Genomic DNA, 16966 nt, shown 5'->3' with positions numbered 1-16966 from the left:
TTATGTTCCTGTTTAATATGCTCACTTTTATTTTAGATTGAATAACAGCTATCATGGTAGCTGAAAATGAATTTGGCTTATAAGGTGTACAGGTATGGCACATGCTCTCTGAGGACAGATAATGTGATAAGTAAACTTTTCGCAGGAACTGGTTCTTTATTGCTGGGAAAGAATCTCATGAAGCTGTAAGAACTAAATACTTTATTAAAACATGAAAACAGATTTGAGAGGGAGTTCTCAAGGAGGAGGAAATCCCTCTCCTCCTCCAGAACTGTGAAAGCAAACACAAGGGAGAAATTTTAATAAGTAATTAAACTGATAAATGCCACTACTCTTGGACTTTACTTCTATGTGAGGTACAAGGGCCTGCGATGGTTTCCTGTGCCAGAAAACCAAACTCCCTTGATTAGGTAACTCAAGCTTCCTTTTTTTTTCTCTTGAGGATCCCAGCTTTGATTTGCAGATGAGGCTTAGCAGAACTCTGCTGGAAAAAGCTGCCTAGAAAAATGCATTGGCCTAGCCTGGCCATCTTTTCCTAAGCTGGACAAGCAGCCTTGTATATATGCGGTAGTCCTGTTAGAATAATATTCTAAGTGTGTCCTAGTCTGTCAGAGCCTTTCAGTTTTAAAGTTCCCTTCAATTTACTTTAAACTAGAGTTTAGATCATTTTTTCTGGATGAGAAATTATTTTAAATGTGTATGACATTTGTTTTGAATTCCTTTTTAATATCATCATCAGCTAACTTGTACTCTGAAAGCAGTTACGCTAGCAATGATAATGTTACCTTCCTAAGTTTTAGATGACCAGTGTGTAAGAGTCTTTGTTTACCACTGAAGAATCAGGTTACATCACTACGCATTGTTTGAAGAGATGTCAGTGATCTCTACTGAACAGCAATAAGAGAACGCAAAGTCTTCAAAGATTATATATGTACTTTCGATGCCTTTTGGAAAAGGATGTGCTATTTGCAACGGTAGCTGTCAAAAATCAAATGTTTGAAACTGACTAATCCAAAGGTAATTCCAAGTTTCAGGTTCTTCCAAGATTTATTGTTACAAACATATTTATACCAAATGGACTCTTAAATTCTGAGTGTTCTTGTTTTTTCAAAATACATAATAATAGCAAATCAGTATGTTCCCTGAAGCAGTTGAGCTGCAGTAAGTTCATATAATGCTTCATAGTTCTTGCAAGTCTTGTAAGACACCTTTTGTTAATTTGACAGGGACAGTTTGAAACAAAAATATGCAGTTGGGAAACAGTGATACGTGACGTGTGTTTTTTGATGATTTTTTGTTGTTGTTTTTAAGATGTTCAAACCTTGTCCTTTAGAAATTTTATTTAAAGATCAGCCTAAACCTGCCTCTCTTTGATATTTAGTTGGTCTAGAACAGATGAAGATGACCCTTCAGACTACACAGGCAACTTAAGTGCTTGTCATGCAACTCCACAAATCCTAAGCTGGGTGAACTCGGTGGCTCAGTAGCAGCTCAGCCATTTGTATAATAGTCTGACTGGATGGTTGCAGACAGTCACCTTGTCAGCTGTCCCAAAGCCAGACAGATTTGCTTATCAGAGCATTTGTTCTATGACTTTAATGTATCCATGTGTATCTTCCTATTTAGAATACCTAGCTACTGCAAATTACCTTTAAGGTGTCCTTTGTCACCAGACTAAGGACGTGCACTGAAGTAAAAATACTGTGTTGAGTGAAGCTTGAGTTTGGGAGTATAACACCTATCAGATCTTATTATCATGTGAAATATGAACTTTCTGCGTAAATCACATAGGAACAGTTTTCCCGCAAGCAGTGTGGTGTACAATTAATTTGTAGGGTGGCAATTTAAAAATTGTGGGGGTATATTTTTCCATGGCTCATAAAGTAATTACTTGCTATGTAAAGCAATTAGTACAGTGACATAAGATGCGGAAATGGAGATTAAAGAGCTGTATTCCTTTTTTGTGAAAGTTACCTAGTTGACTTTGGTTTCCTATCAGCAAAATAAATATTGGTTACTTTGTGCTTTACATAGCACTAAGAGTATCTGTAGGTGAAAGCACTGTGTGACAGACTAAAAATGTTGCCTCAGATTTCTTGTTGTCCATCCTATTTGAATCTGGTTCTTAAATAATTGACTTACAGACATGGTTCTTGTACCTAGTGCTCTCATAGGGGAGTTTCTCACTCGCTCGTTGATACTCTTTTCCAAAAGGTAACAGGCTTACTGTAATATATCTACAAGTAAAACAGCATCTTATTTTTGAAGAAATATTATTGCACATATATCTGCTTTAAGAACAAGCTCAGCAACAAAAAATTATCAAATGTTATAATTATGATGTCTGCATCATCTGTAACTAAAGGTGTTTTAAAATGTCTTTCTGCTTTTTCTCACATTTTTCCCTCCCTTCTGTTCTGAAGAGTTCTAGAAGCCAGTATTGCAGAAAATAAAGCAAGTTTAAAGAGGACACATCCAGAGGTGTGGAGTGACTCTCCAAACCCTTATGATCGAAAGCGGCAAGACGACTGTCCAGTAGGATTAAAGAATGTTGGCAACACATGCTGGTTTAGTGCTGTCATTCAGGTAAGAACCTTCTTTGATTAGCTGTGTATACTCTTTCTTGGATTTAGGCGAGTTATCTTAAGTAGATAGCATCTCAGTGTTGTATTCCTGGGAAGTTTAGGCCACTGAATGAGGGATTTTGGAGCATTACTTATTTATTGCATATCTAAACATGTTCCTGCATATGTCTGGTTGAAGTGTAGTAAATACCGTAGTATAAGTAAGTGAAGCTTAAAAATAAATCTCTTATTAAAACTTGTCGAAGGCAAGGGGTTGAGTCTCTGAACATCCTGAGTGCCTGTAGCTCATGCTGACTTCAGTGACAGTTATGCCTAAAAACCTGTCAAAATTGGATTACAGATGTGAAACAAACTTTTAACATTAAAAGTAACATATGCAAATGATTAAAAGGCATTGGCTGACAGTGTAGGTACAGGAAATGAGATGCCCTCAGTCATGGAATACTTACTAGAATAGCTGCAAGGAGATGTTTGGCTGAGTGTGGTGAAAAAAGGAATGAGTAATGGAGAAGAGAACCTGAGACAGGGGAAAGTGAAGGCCTGATATGGATGCTGTTGTATCTGTTTTGGGGTTACTTTAACTACTACAGCCAATATTTGTGCTGTTATTCTGTTTTTGTGGGTGTATATATAGCTGATTGCTGACTTGTAATAATAGCTTAGTTCAACTAGCTATATAGAGGATTTTTGTTTCACTTAAGAAGCAGCCACCTTATTTCTTTAAAGAATATATTTAATGGAAAAATGAATATGGATACGGCAACTTGTCTAGTGAAATCTAACATTGTAATATCAAGCATTCTTTGTACATGCTTCTTTTGAGAGATTTTTTTTGGCAGTGACTGTTAAATCTGTATGCTTCTGTAGATTCTTCAAAAGTCTCTAAACCCACAGAAAGTTGCGAATGAAACTGAAATGTGATAGGAGGGATTTTGTTTGTTTGTTTTTCAGTTTGCAAGAAGTAAATTCAGCATATTATAACTCTTGATACAGTCTGACATTTTGAGGCAAAGCAAACTAAATATTTAATACCTATTTGCAACAAAACACTGTCAAACTGAAGCACTTCAGATAAACTAATATTGTTATTTTCATAATGAGGACTCTTATACTTCAAGCAAAGAGTTCATTTAGTTCACTGCTCTGTCTCTAACACTTTCCACAAATGGGTGCTTAAGGAAGAGTACAAACAAGGTAAGTATGTATGATACTGCTCTCCTAAAACATTCCCAAGCCTCCAACTACTTTTGGCTCAGGGAATTTCTTGGTCCTGTTCCAATTTTAGTTAGTAATCCCCCATGGACCTCCCTTTTAAATACTTCTCTCTCCTTGAACCCTTGCAAATTTCTTACATCCATAGGGTCCTTTTGCTAGGAATTGCATAGTTGTACTCCATATAGCATGTAGAACCACCTCCTTTTTTTTTTTCTTTTTTTTCCGTGTCTCCTGATGGAACAGATAGTTAAAAGTTGATTGCTATTACAGTTCTGTAGACTTCTATCGTATTTCTGTTTCAACATGTTGGTGGTCCCCCTTCCAAGCTGAGGAACCAGGAAAGTACTCAAGATGCAGGTGGACTATGAATTCAGGGAGTTCTGCCATGGACACATGCCAGGCTCTTCAGGAGAGACAAGTATGAATGACAAGGAAGGGGGTTGCCCTTTATATGAGGGAGCAGCTCAAATGGGTGCAGTACTTGTATGGGACAAGATGAGAGTTTGTGGGTCAGGATCAGAGGAGAAGCTGGTAAAGATGACACTCTGGCTAGTCTGTTACAGACCATCTGATCAGGGTGAGGAGGTGGACAAAGCCTTCTTTGAAGAACTCGAGGAAGACCCTGGTTCACATGGGGAACTTTAATAACCACCCTGCCGCCTGCTGGAAGGGCAACACAGCAGGATGCAAGCAAAACAGAGATTTCTGAAGGGTATCAGGGACAACTTGGTATAGGTGCTGAATGGACCAACCAGGGGCGATGTACAGCTGGATTTGCTGTTCACTAAGGAGGAAGAACTGGTTGGGGATGCAGTAATATAGGTAGCCCTGACTGTAGTGACTATGAAATAGCGGAGTTCAAGAACCTGAGGGAGTGAGGAAAGGAGAGTAGCAGAGTACAGACCCTGGACTTCAGGAGAGCAGGCTGTGACTTGTTCAGGAAACTGGTAGGTGGGATCCTGTGGGAGACAGTTCTGAAGGGCAGAGGAACTCAGGGAAGCTGGCAGCATTCTCCAAGAACAGTCCATCCCACTGCTCGGGAAAACAAGCAGGCGTATCAGAAGACTGTCTTGGCCAAGCAGGGAACTTATGACACAGCTCCAATGCAAGCAGACAATGCAGGATATGGAAGTGCTGGGATGGGCTATTGAGGAGCAATTTAAAAAACGCTGTCTGAGCATGAAGGAAGCATGAGCTCAACTGGGGTTGAGGCTTGCAAAGGGCATCAAGGGCGGCAAGAAGAGCCTTTGCTGCTCTACTAGTAATAAAACGCTGAGCAAGGAGAACATGGGTCTGTTGTTGAATAGAGCAGATGATTTAGTGACAGTGGACTCAGATAAGGCTGAGGTACTCAATGCCTTCTTTGCTTCAGTTGTCTTCAACAAGGTCTCCCATACTCCTGTGTGCAGGTAGAGTCAGGGTTCAAGGGATAGCAGTGGATGAACATTGAGACAGAGATTACTTGAGGGAATTTGATATGAGTGAAGAAGTCCTGCCCCTGGGAAGGGAGACCCGCTTGCAGTGATACCGGCTGGGAACTGACCGGGTTGGGAGCAGCTCTGCTGGGAAGGCCCGGGGGGGTCTGGGCCAAAAGCAACAGCAAGCTGAGCGTGAGCCAGCAGCGGGTGCTGGTCGCAAAGACAGCCAGCAGTGTCATGGCCTGTGTTACTAGGAGCACAGATGGTAGATTGAAGGGAGTGATTAAGCCCCTCTAGTCAGCAGTGTACCCAGTTTTGGACCTCCTGCTGACGGAGTGATTTTGGAGGAGGGCCATGAAGATGGCCAGGGCTGGAGCACTTGAGCTGTGAGGAGAGGCTGAGGGCCCGGGAGTTGTTCTTCCTGGAGAAGAGAGGGCTTTGCGAGGGACCCAACAGCCACCTGCTTCTACCTACAGGGCAGTCACTGAGAGGATGGAGCTGGGCTTTTCACAGCGATACATGTTGAGAGGATGCAAGACAGTGGGTGTGAGCTGAGATGAAGGAGGCTCATACCGTCTATCAGGAGAAACTTTTTCATGCTGAGGACAGTGAAGCAGTGGAGCAGGTTTCTCCGCAAGGTTGTTGCGCCTCCGTCCTTGGAGGTCTTCAAGACGCGACTGGACAAAGCCCTGATCAGGCGGGTCTGCTCTGGTAGCTGATCCTGCTTTTGAGCAGGAGGTTGGAGTGGATGAAGTCCTGAGGTCCCTTCTGAGCTGAATCATCCTATGGTTGGGCCATGATGTTTTCTCTTTCATTCTCTCTTCCTTCCTTGTTTGGTTTGCCTTTTGACTACTGCCAGGCACTGAACAAATACTTTTATGGAACTATCTGTCATAAATCTGTCTTACTTGAGTAACAATAATTAGCTTGGAGCACATCCTCTTTATACAATTTAGGGTTGATTTCCACTATGTACATCACTTTACACTTACTCGTGTTGAATTTTATTTTATTACACAGTCACTCAGTACTATATGATCCTTCTGTTAATTCTTTGTTGTCTCTTGTGTTTTTTAACTTGAATGTCTTAATTGAGCAAACTTGGTCATCTTGACACTTACTCTCTTTTCCAGATCACTTATGAATATTCTCACCAGTGCAGTCTCCAGCACAGACTTTGTAATTTTGCAGTAACATCTCTTCAGATGGGAACAAACTGTTCACCCCTGCCCTTTGTTTCTTTCTTTTTACTTAGCTATTTATTGGTGCTAAGACCTCCATCTTATCTCATGGCTGCTTAGTTCAATTAAAAGCCTTTGTTGAATGACTTCTTCAGAAGTCATTTTGAAATCTAAGTAGACTATATAAATTGGATTGCTGTTATTCGTGTTCTTTTTGACTTCTTCAAAGGACTCTATGTTTTTCTTAAGACAGGATTTACCTACCTGTAGTTACAGGTAACACTTCAGATAATGAAACCGAAAGACTTTTACTTCTGTATTTGTTCTCCCTGCTACCTGCCTTCCCATCTAACGTTTCACATTCCTAGGCCTCTTTCCTTTCAGTGCCTAGCAAACTACCAGATTATACAGATGCTTGAATTTTGTTTTCTTGAGATCTTTTAATATTTTCCTTGTTCACCTCTCTTTCTTTCCTAATTCCCTCACATGCATAGCTTTGTTCCGATAGCAGACGCATTGTCTTGGTGCTAGTATAGAGGCAGATCTTATTTCCATGAAGGCATAACTTTGTAGAGCTATTTTGACTTAGTGTTTTATCTTTTTTTGTTGTTGTTCTGTAATCAGCTTTTCCATTCCAAATTCCTTTCAGAATCTCAAGAAGATGGATTTTATGTGTGTATTTCTGTAAACAAAATTAATTATTGATAGGAAATGGCAAATGTTTCAAGAAATGTTTTCCAGGGAACTTGAGTTTTAATTAATTAACCGCAGAGATAAAGAACAGGCTAGGGAATATAAAAATCTATGCTAGACTTATGATCTCATGTTATTTATATCCAATGTGTAACTTTATACCTTGAAGGTAGATTATAAGGAGGACTAGCTGGTTCTTACAATCATCACCCATATTGTGTGAAAATCTGTGACATTTGGAATTACAATGCTTTGACCCAAAAAGATAATTAAACTTCTATATTTAGGTCTATAAAATGTAATTCAAGTAAACCATTTAAAGATTTATAGCTTTAGTTGGTTAAAAATTTAGGTTATTAATATTGTCTGCCAGCCAGGAAGACTTGTGTTCCAAACAACCATCCCAGGAAATTTAATGCATGTTAACTTAGAGCATTAGCTAATACCATACTTATTTATCCACAGGGCAGATTGACTTCTTGGACTGCATTGACTATGTAGAAGTATTTTCAAGTTTTCTTTGAAACTTTACATATCACATAAGTTAACATTTATGTATTGTTCACCTCTGTCAGTCACAATAATATTTTGTGTAATATAATTAAAACAAAACTGTAAAGGAAGTCTTCAATATACGTTAGGGAGTACTTGTTTAAAAATGCATACTTTCAACATTTTAACAGTTTTCTTGTGTAGTGCATGTTATTTTTTTTAATGCCACCAATTAGCTGACTTATGTCAACTAACTATTGACAATTGTGTTAAGAGCATGAAATTCCCAAAAATATATTTGCCGTGAGTGACAGCAAACTCTAACAAGATGCAACCATTTCTTGAAATACTATCCTTTTATCTGTATTTATGTGCTAGAGAAATACACACATGGAAGACATCTCCTTAGATAGCTCCAAAACAAATTTTGCTTACAACAGTTATATGCAGCATCATTAGAATCAACAGTTATGTTTTTCCCCAATGTGAATTTTGAAAATCTTTCCTTCTGTTGAAGGCTTTTGACTCAATAATAAACTGAGTTTATAACTGAGTCCCCAAATAAATATGTCCAAACAAAGCTCTGATAAAACGTGTTTGCTCCTTGCTTATCTGCCAAGAAAAGAATCAAGTCCTTCAAGGATTTGTTTCCCTCCTCTACATCCTTTAATAAACCAAAATTTTTGAAAGGAGATCACCCATACGTGTTTTGCAACTGTTTATGTAAATTAACTTTTATAAAAGGATCCCTGAAACTTGAGGTACTAGAATATTTCCAGAAGTTTGGGTTTGGTTTTTTTTCTAATTCTCGTTATAACTGTGTGTAACTGCTCTTTAAATGGAACTTAAGTTATCAAATCCTTAAAAGAAACAAAACATGAATATACTACCTGGTGTTTTTACTTAGATTTTGCAGATTTCAGTGGTTCCTTTGTGAAAGATAACTTCACAATTTTCCCTGTTTTTAAGAGTTGATAATCTGAAACTTGGGTCTGAAAATGATTTCTAAATAATAGAGTTATTGAGGTTGTCAAGCAGCTTTTCCGTGTCAAATTGAATAAGAATTAGGTGTTTGCAGGACTTAAGACAGAAGGACTGTAATTCGCAGGACAGAGATGCACTGATGAGTGTCTCTTGGTGTTGTTTGTAGGCTTGCTACTTGTGCAAATTGTCTCCAAGGTGTTTTACTTCAGATATTGCACAACAGTAACTTTAGCCTTCTGAATTCCAAGTAGGATTTCAGCAACGTATAAAAAGTAATGCCTTTGCCAGTACCTTGAAAAAAGTGTGGTGGCAGATACTGAGTAGTTGGTCATTTAGCAAATGCAGTCCACTCAGTGCACTAAGATGACAGTCTGATAGGGGGAAGAGAAAATATATGGGGGATCACAGGAAAATCATACCATAAATACTGCTCTTTTCTTCCCCTCCCCATCCCATACCAGAGTACTAGCTGCAGCTTTTTGCTGGGTCTTACGACTTCGTAAGAGCTTCTCTGGATTGTAGTTCTCCACTTTACCAAATGAGCTATCCCAACAGGACAAATGAGGTTAGGCATCTCCATGCTCTTTTCTCCATGAATCTGACAGAGTCTGGTTAGTCACTGAAAAATGAGACTTTTAAATTTTTTTTTTTACGTAGTGGTGCATGGCAAGCAAAGCAAAGGATTAACAAACTACAGTCTTACAAACGTAATTCTCTGTGGCTGTTATTTAACCTTTATTTTTGGAGACCCTGACACCACCTCTGGCATTTGACTCTGTTGCTTTGTGTTTGGGATAACCTTCTTGTTTTCCTGATGTTATCTTTGTGGTTAGGACCTGATTTGATCCTAAGATTTTAGTTTCGGGAGGAAGAAAGCCAGCTTGAGAGGTGAGAATCAAGCAAGTATTTCCTTCCTATACTAGTGGCTCAGCTATTGTTCTTACTGTCTTTGAAGCAGTTTATGACAAGAATCTAACTTCTGCATTGTTTTGTTCTTCCTGTTTGTAATGTTGAGTTAAAGTGATCATGATGGATGATGCAGCAAGTGAGTGTACATAGATTGTACATGATTCCCTTGCTTCCCTGGACGTATAATGGAAGACTGGATGGTGAAGATGATCCAGAGTGCAATCTCTGGTTGAGTAATAGGGTCATTGCTAGAGTATTTTCTTTCCGCTACTTCCTTTGTGGAACAGCCTGGGGGGAGGGAGGATATGATATAAACTGATCTATACAGTTTCATGGAAAGAGGCATAATGAAGTTGGAAAACTAGGTTCTCCCTCCCTCCCTCCCTCCATCTCCATATTGAGTAAAGATCTACCTGTCACTTCTGCCAAGTTCTGTCATCTTCTAATCTTTTTTGATGGGATATTCCTCCTTCTTCTTTGTGTTCTCCCCTATAGTCTCTAGTTTCCTGTGATTGCTCCTCTAATTTTTCAAACTATTACCTTATATTTAGTTGTACATAATCTTGTGAAACTTCTGTTTTGAAGGGTTAGAAAGCTTTAACAGATGATGGCTTTAGCTTTGACTAATAACATGATTGCTTATTTAGTTAAAGGATACAGAATATAAGTGTTGAGTTTTGATTTTACATGCAATTTTTAGGTTTAATAGGGCATAAAATCATTAAATTGTTTAGGCATCCTATTTAAAGTTATGCCACAAACTTCTTTCATAAGTCTCGTGTATTTAGGCAAAAACTTGAAAACTTTAACTGTGTAAGGAGATGTTGGCTGCTATTTTATGTCCTAACACAATTTTTTTTCTAGCTTTGAACATGTAGTAGAAAAGTAGTTCGACGGCATATGTTAGTATGTGCCAAGACACAAGTATAAAATGAATTCTTTCGGAAGCATCTCAGATCAATCTTATCTGCCTTCTGCATTACAGTAATGTTCTGAGTTTGTTGCTATAAACCAGTAAGTGTTCTCTTAAAGTAGACTGATAATACCATAGTGAACTGTTTATTTAAAATTGTTGACTTAACCTAAGTCTGCTAAGTCAGTTTGACTTTCTCGATCAAACAGTGTGAAAGCTGTTTTCCATCTTCTTCTATGTTACACCTAAGCCTTTTGAAAAAATAAAACATGACAGCTTAAAACTACATTTTATACTTCGGTTTTCACCAGTGTGGAATGCTGAATTGTTGACTTGTTCATGAATAAAAATGTGCTTTTTGAGATGCTTTTCAAAGCTTTTAAGAGCTGCAATTGAATCTCCCTCTGTGACTTTGGAAAAAGCTAAACATTTTCCTGACCTTTATCACTATGTACATGGGGTTGTTCTGCACAAATTCTAACATGAGCCATACCAGGTGCCATAACAGTCCGTAGGAGTTTTGCTTTAGAGAGGAAGAGGGAGAAAAAACTCCTATATACTTTCGCAGGTAAGTTTGAACAAGAACTTGCTCAAGTCCCAGGTTTTAAGCTGTTTGCCTCTCTTGCCTTCCTTCCTCCTTCCACACAACCTTCTAAAGAATGTGAGGATTTTCAGGAAATGTTTTGACTGTGCCAAATTTTCAGGGGGGAAGAAGCAATATCAGGAATATGTTTTGGGTGATTTCCTCATTTTCCTAAGGTCCTTTTCCCTAAAAGGTGAAAAACAATATGCAGGCCTACTATATGTGTATGAAAAATATATCAAAAATTTTCTGTAGTCATGTTACTTGAATTGAATTCTACATTTTATGTAAAATGTACTTAATCTTATAAAGAATAATAATGTGGGTAGGTATAGCAGTCAATTTCCTTTTAGTCTGTCTGCCTTTAAAGTTATATAGGAAGAATCCATATGGTATTATACTTGCTGACTGTCTTTTAATGCTGTGTGATGTACACGTAGGCTTAAATATAGGTCTGATGGCTGTATTTAATGCCAGTTATTAGTCTCTATCCTGATAAACAGGACTTACCACTTACCATGAACAGGATGTGCACAAGTAGGTGCTGGGTGGAAAGGAGCATAGTGCGTGAGTAGAGCGGACAATGCAATGGCAGCAAATAGTCACTTCATGGGCTTTTAGTGTCAGAAGAGCAGGTTCAAGAATATGAACCAAAAGTTAAAATAGACCATTGAAAGGAAAAGGTGGGGAGAGCCTTAAAGACAAGAGAGAGAGGCAAGAGGGGGAAAATTAATGATATAAAGTCCAAAACACTTGAGGGATGGACAGAAGTGGACTTAGTTGCAAGTGAGGTTGCTTATCTTTTGCGATTTTGTGCTTTTCTGGACACTGATACTCAGTCTGAAGTTTGCAGGTGTGTTAAGTCACTAATAAACTTAAGTCCAATATTTTGGAGTACTTTATTTTTGAACCCTTAGTAATGCAAATATTGGATAAATAATAAATTCAAAATTCTTAATGCTAATGGAAAGTATATCTGCTAATGTGTGCAGAATTTAGCATATAGTCTGTACCATTTTGTATTTCCTTTGGTTAAGACTGTCAGCATGAGTAAAGAAGCTAACCCTAATAATGGCTGTTTACTAAAACTAGCTCTGTGTACAGTAAAATATTGATATTGTTGCTAAAGCGAAGTAAGAATGTGAGTCTAATTTGTCATGTTAGCAAAGGCAATCTATTCCAAGTAATACACTTAATGAAATAGACAAAGCTGTATTTCTGCTCATTATTTTTAGAACAATAATAATGTATTCTTTTTGTAAGATTGCTCTATGCTGGCTATACAAAATGAAGGTAGATATGGTCTCTGCTTTGTGGCTTTAAAATCAGAAAAATTGTAAGACTGGACATTCATAAAAGGGCCAAGATGGCTTAAGTAAATGTGGTGAATGGATGTTGCAATGTTTTAATGCATACATAAGCTTCCTGCTTATACAGAATCATGTGTTATTTTAATGCCAGCACCTGAAGTTCACTTAAGAGCTCTGTAGGAATCCATTCTTTGCTTTCCCCCTTCCTGAAAGTTGCTTTCAAGCTGTACTGAAAAGATATCTTTAGATTTTGGTTTCTAGCCAAATTAAGTCCTCACTAAATTGTTCTTGCCAACATTCAACTGAGTCTTCATATTTTTCTTCTGTTAAATCTCAAGCCTTGGCACTAGATTGGACAGACTCCTTGTCTTTTTGTGCTGCTGACACATTGGTATTGTCATGCTCGTCTACACTAGTGGTAGCATCCTTGCCCATTGTTAATCCAGTTCACTTTGGTAAAAGGAACCCTACAAACTAGCATGCCACAAGAATGGAAATTATGTAGATTTTCTTGGGGCTGCTCTTGTGAAAAAGGAAGAGAACCCTAAATGATGACTGCCTTTCACACTGTGCCAGTGTTGTTCCAGCTGTCTGCCAGCACGTATGTACTATTTTATTACTAAGCTTCATTTGTAACCATGATATTTTTTCTTACTTATCACCTTAGGGGTTTGGGTTTTCTGCAGCCATTATAACATTGTTTGAATGCATTCATTGTACCTAAACATCATAGATGATTTCTTGCCAAATGAGAATGTTTTTGGCATCTTGCTGATTGGTATAGAACTAGTAGTCAAAATGGCTTTAATGTGAGTCTCAGAGAACAATTTTGAAGTCACTTCTGCCTTCTGAGCTTAGTCTTTACAAATTGAATGGATAGATGCTGTGCTCCTTATCTTATCAAATTGTCTTTTTCATGTAACCTTTTAGAAGTTAATCAGTAGTGAAAATTCACCAATTCTTACTCAGAAGGATTTTCTTTGTTCTCTAAAGATGGAAACATATAGAAAATTGCTTGCCAAATAAAATACATTCATACATTTGTCACTGAAACAACTGTTTTTAGTGCCCTGTACTTACAAAACTTGCAAGAATCTCTCAGAGTGCCTGTCTAAAGCTATAACACAACAGCTTGATAGATCATCTTTTATTTGGATGCAGAAGGATGTTCCTACTCTGAAATTGTTGTTAATGTCAGTGCATTTACTATTTTAGTACTCTGTTGGCAGCTGTTAAAGATCTGTTATATACCATACCTCTATGGGTTTAATATGCTGACTAATTTTCATACTTGTTGTATTAATGCAACCTCACAGTACATCAATGTTAAGAAGTAATCCTATATTTAGGCTACCTAAATTCTGCCAGGGTCCTTATATTTGATAATCCTAGACATTCAGAGGGGAAAGGACAGGTAAGGTATGTTAAGTGAAATTGAGGCTGCCTCTATTCTGAAACTATATTTTGTCTCTGTGAGGCGTTAAATTACTGGATCAGCGATCAGGATCACATTTCACATATCTTACAAAATATAAGGAGGATAGGCATTACTCAGAAAAGTCAATATTTTTAATATCTTCTCTTCCTGAAATTAGCATTTTACCTTGTTCCCTGTGGCATGGTAGAAAATATGTCTATGTCTTCACCTCCTATATCATGTGAAAGCCGCAGTATGTCTGTTGTTCTTCAGCACTGTTAGTGCTTGAACTCCTGAAACTGATACTGTTTTTTGGGGGGGGATTGTGGGTTTTTTTTTTCTTTGTTTGTTTTTTGTATAATGGGAGGCATGTATCCTGAAAAATTGTTGCTTTTCATGGTAATTTGCATTGATATGAGTTGGTACCACTGTGATTCCACCCATTTCATGACTGCAGTGCTCATCTGTCTGTTTGGTAAGCCACTGTTAAACTAGCAGGAAAAAACAGCAAAAATGATCAATTTTCTACCAGCTTAATGAGCTAAACAAAGCAGACACTGTGCAGGTTGTGGAAGCGCAGGGATGGGCTGCTGAGGAACAATTTAGGAAAGCATGAGCTCAACTGGGGTTGAGGCTTGCAAGGGTTATCAAGGGCGACAAGAAGAGCCTTTGCTGCTCTACTAGTAATAAAAGGGCTGAGCAAGGAGAACATGGCCTTGTTGTTGAATAGAGCAGATGATTTAGTGACAGTGGACTCAAATAAGGCTGAGGTACTCAATGCCTTCTTTGCCTCTGTCGTCTTCAACAAGGTCTCCCATATCCCTGTTTGCAGGTAGAGATATGCTTCAAGGGGGAGAGGAGCTCTCAGCAGTGGATGAGGATTGAGACAGAGATTACTTGAGAGAACTTGACACATATGAGTCCATGGGATTCTTTGGGCTGCATTCACTGGTGCTGAGAGTCTTTTCAAGGTTGTTCCCTATCATCTGAGATTGGGAGACTCTGGAGAGTTGGGAAGGTTTCAGGTAACTGGAGAAGGCCAACCTGTGGAGCTGCAGGCTGGGCGGCCTTAATTTGGTCCCTGGGAGGAAAATCATGGAGCAAGAACACATTTCATGAGCACATGGGGGAGAAGAAGGTGATAAGCAATAACCAGTAGGGATTTGCAAAGGGTAAATCATGGCTGACCAACTTGATACCCTTCTATCATGAAATGACTAGGATTTGTGGTTGTTGTTTACCCTGACTTGAGCAAGGCTTTTGACAGTATCCTGCAATGTTCTTGTGTATCAATGAGAATGTTATGGTGTGAAAGTGTGAACAACTAGATAGGTAAAAAGCTTGTTGGATACTCAGGTTCAGGGATAGTGATTAATGGGTCATTCTTTACCTGGAGGGCAGTAACAAGTGGAGTACCACAGGGGTCTGTCCTGTGACCTCTTTTAACATGTTTGAGTGACATGGAGAAGGTGATGCAATTCATGCTCGTCAAATTTCCAGATAACGCTGATCTGGGGGAACCAGTTGATAACCCTTGAGGGCAGAGCTGCCACTCAGAGGAGGCCGGACAAGCTGGAGGAATGGACTGACAGGAGCCTTATGAATATCAACAAAGACAAAAGTGAAATCTTACCCCTGGGAAGGGAGACCCCCTTGCAGTGATACCACGTGGGAAGCAGCTCTGCTGGGAAGGCCTGGGGGGATCTGGGCCGACAGCGACAGCCAGCTGAGTGTGAGCCAGCAGCGGGGGCTGGTCACAAAGACAGCCAGCAGTGTCATGGCCTGCGTGACCAGGAGCACAGTCAGTAGAGCAAAGGGAGTTTTGGGCCTCCTACTGCAAGAAAGACACTGATGAAATGGAGTGAGTTCAGCGGAGGGCCATGAAGATGGCCAGGGCTGGAGCACTTGAGCTGTGAGGAGAGGCTGAGGGCCCGGGAGTTGTTCTTCCTGGAGAAGAGAGGGCTTTGCGAGGGACCCAACAGCCACCTGCTTCTACCTACAGGGCAGTCACTGAGAGGATGGAGCTGGGCTTTTCACAGCGATACATGTTGAGAGGATGCAAGACAGTGGGTGTGAGCTGAGATGAAGGAGGCTCATACCGTCTATCAGGAGAAACTTTTTCATGCTGAGGACAGTGAAGCAGTGGAGCAGGTTTCTCCGCAAGGTTGTTGCGCCTCCGTCCTTGGAGGTCTTCAAGACGCGACTGGACAAAGCCCTGATCAGGCGGGTCTGCTCTGGTAGCTGATCCTGCTTTTGAGCAGGAGGTTGGAGTGGATGAAGTCCTGAGGTCCCTTCTGAGCTGAATCATCCTATGGTTGGGCCATGATGTTTTCTCTTTCATTCTCTCCTCCTTTCTTAATTATTTGAAAAAAGTGATTGGCCTCGTACACACACTTGTTGGATACGTATTTACACGCCGATTTCTGATAATCTGTGAAATCCTGTCTTTGCGCATGCTTCTCTCTCATAACGAGACAAATTTCCTGAAGTTGATATGGCTCAGCAGACAATAGCTACAACGCAGTACAGTCCTGATGGTATTGCTGGCAGTGCATTACTCTGAGCATTCGGATACATCTTAGTATGACTGTGTGTATGGTAAAATACTGTTCCTGTGAATAAATGTGTTTGACACTGTGATCTACAAATTAATATACTGTAAAACTAAATTTAATTTTTTGAAAAGGTTAATAACTAAACATATTGATTAAGAAATTTTGAGTAGAATGAAGGGGTTGAAAGGAGTGTATCAAACAATTCTCTTAATTATTCTCTGTGGCAGAAAAAGCAAAGTTCGGCTTAGTAGTATGAAGTTCCATGTTCACAGTTTAAAATTATAGATCAGAGAAATGTGGCTGTTCTGAAAAACGTGTGGACTGAATGCTGGGTGAAAATCATAAACTTCTAGACATTTTTCTGTACTTAATTTGTGTATATTATGAAATTGGCCAGTTCAGTGGCTTAGCACTGATAGCAGTTGGATTAGTCCTGGAGAGAAGCCAGTCTTTGGACATCATATATCATCAGCTGGTTTATTTTGTGTGTAAGACATTGCTATGTTTTGCTTGATAAAAAGCCTATTGGTGGGATGCTGTTACATCATGAGACATAACTTCAATTAGTTTGAACTTCTAGAGTAACACGTGAATTAAATATTAACATTTTCTACTCTTTAAGTAAGTAAACAAAGGACTCCGTGTTTTGATCCTTATCCTCTGCAAGGAAGGATGAAAAGAGAACCTGCAGTTTGAACAGCAAAGCAGAAA

At 39.2% G+C, this 16966-nt stretch overlaps 1 protein-coding gene across 5 annotated transcripts in view; it reads left to right on the top strand.

Annotated features, from left to right (window-relative positions):
* The window catches only part of USP25 (ubiquitin specific peptidase 25), a 100947-nt gene that overhangs the window by 35591 nt on the left and 48390 nt on the right, over positions 1 to 16966 (top strand). For all 5 annotated transcript variants that reach the window (XM_067299721.1, XM_067299712.1, XM_067299704.1 and 2 more), the window contains exon 5: positions 2424 to 2586. In XM_067299721.1, coding sequence (XP_067155822.1) covers positions 2424 to 2586 — 163 coding nt within the window. The remainder of the gene's footprint in view (positions 1 to 2423; positions 2587 to 16966) is intronic.

The sequence above is a fragment of the Apteryx mantelli genome, chromosome 1 (assembly GCF_036417845.1).
Source record: "Apteryx mantelli isolate bAptMan1 chromosome 1, bAptMan1.hap1, whole genome shotgun sequence".
Classification (NCBI taxonomy): domain Eukaryota; kingdom Metazoa; phylum Chordata; class Aves; order Apterygiformes; family Apterygidae; genus Apteryx; species Apteryx mantelli.
This window is presented reverse-complemented; position numbering and strand designations above follow the sequence as displayed.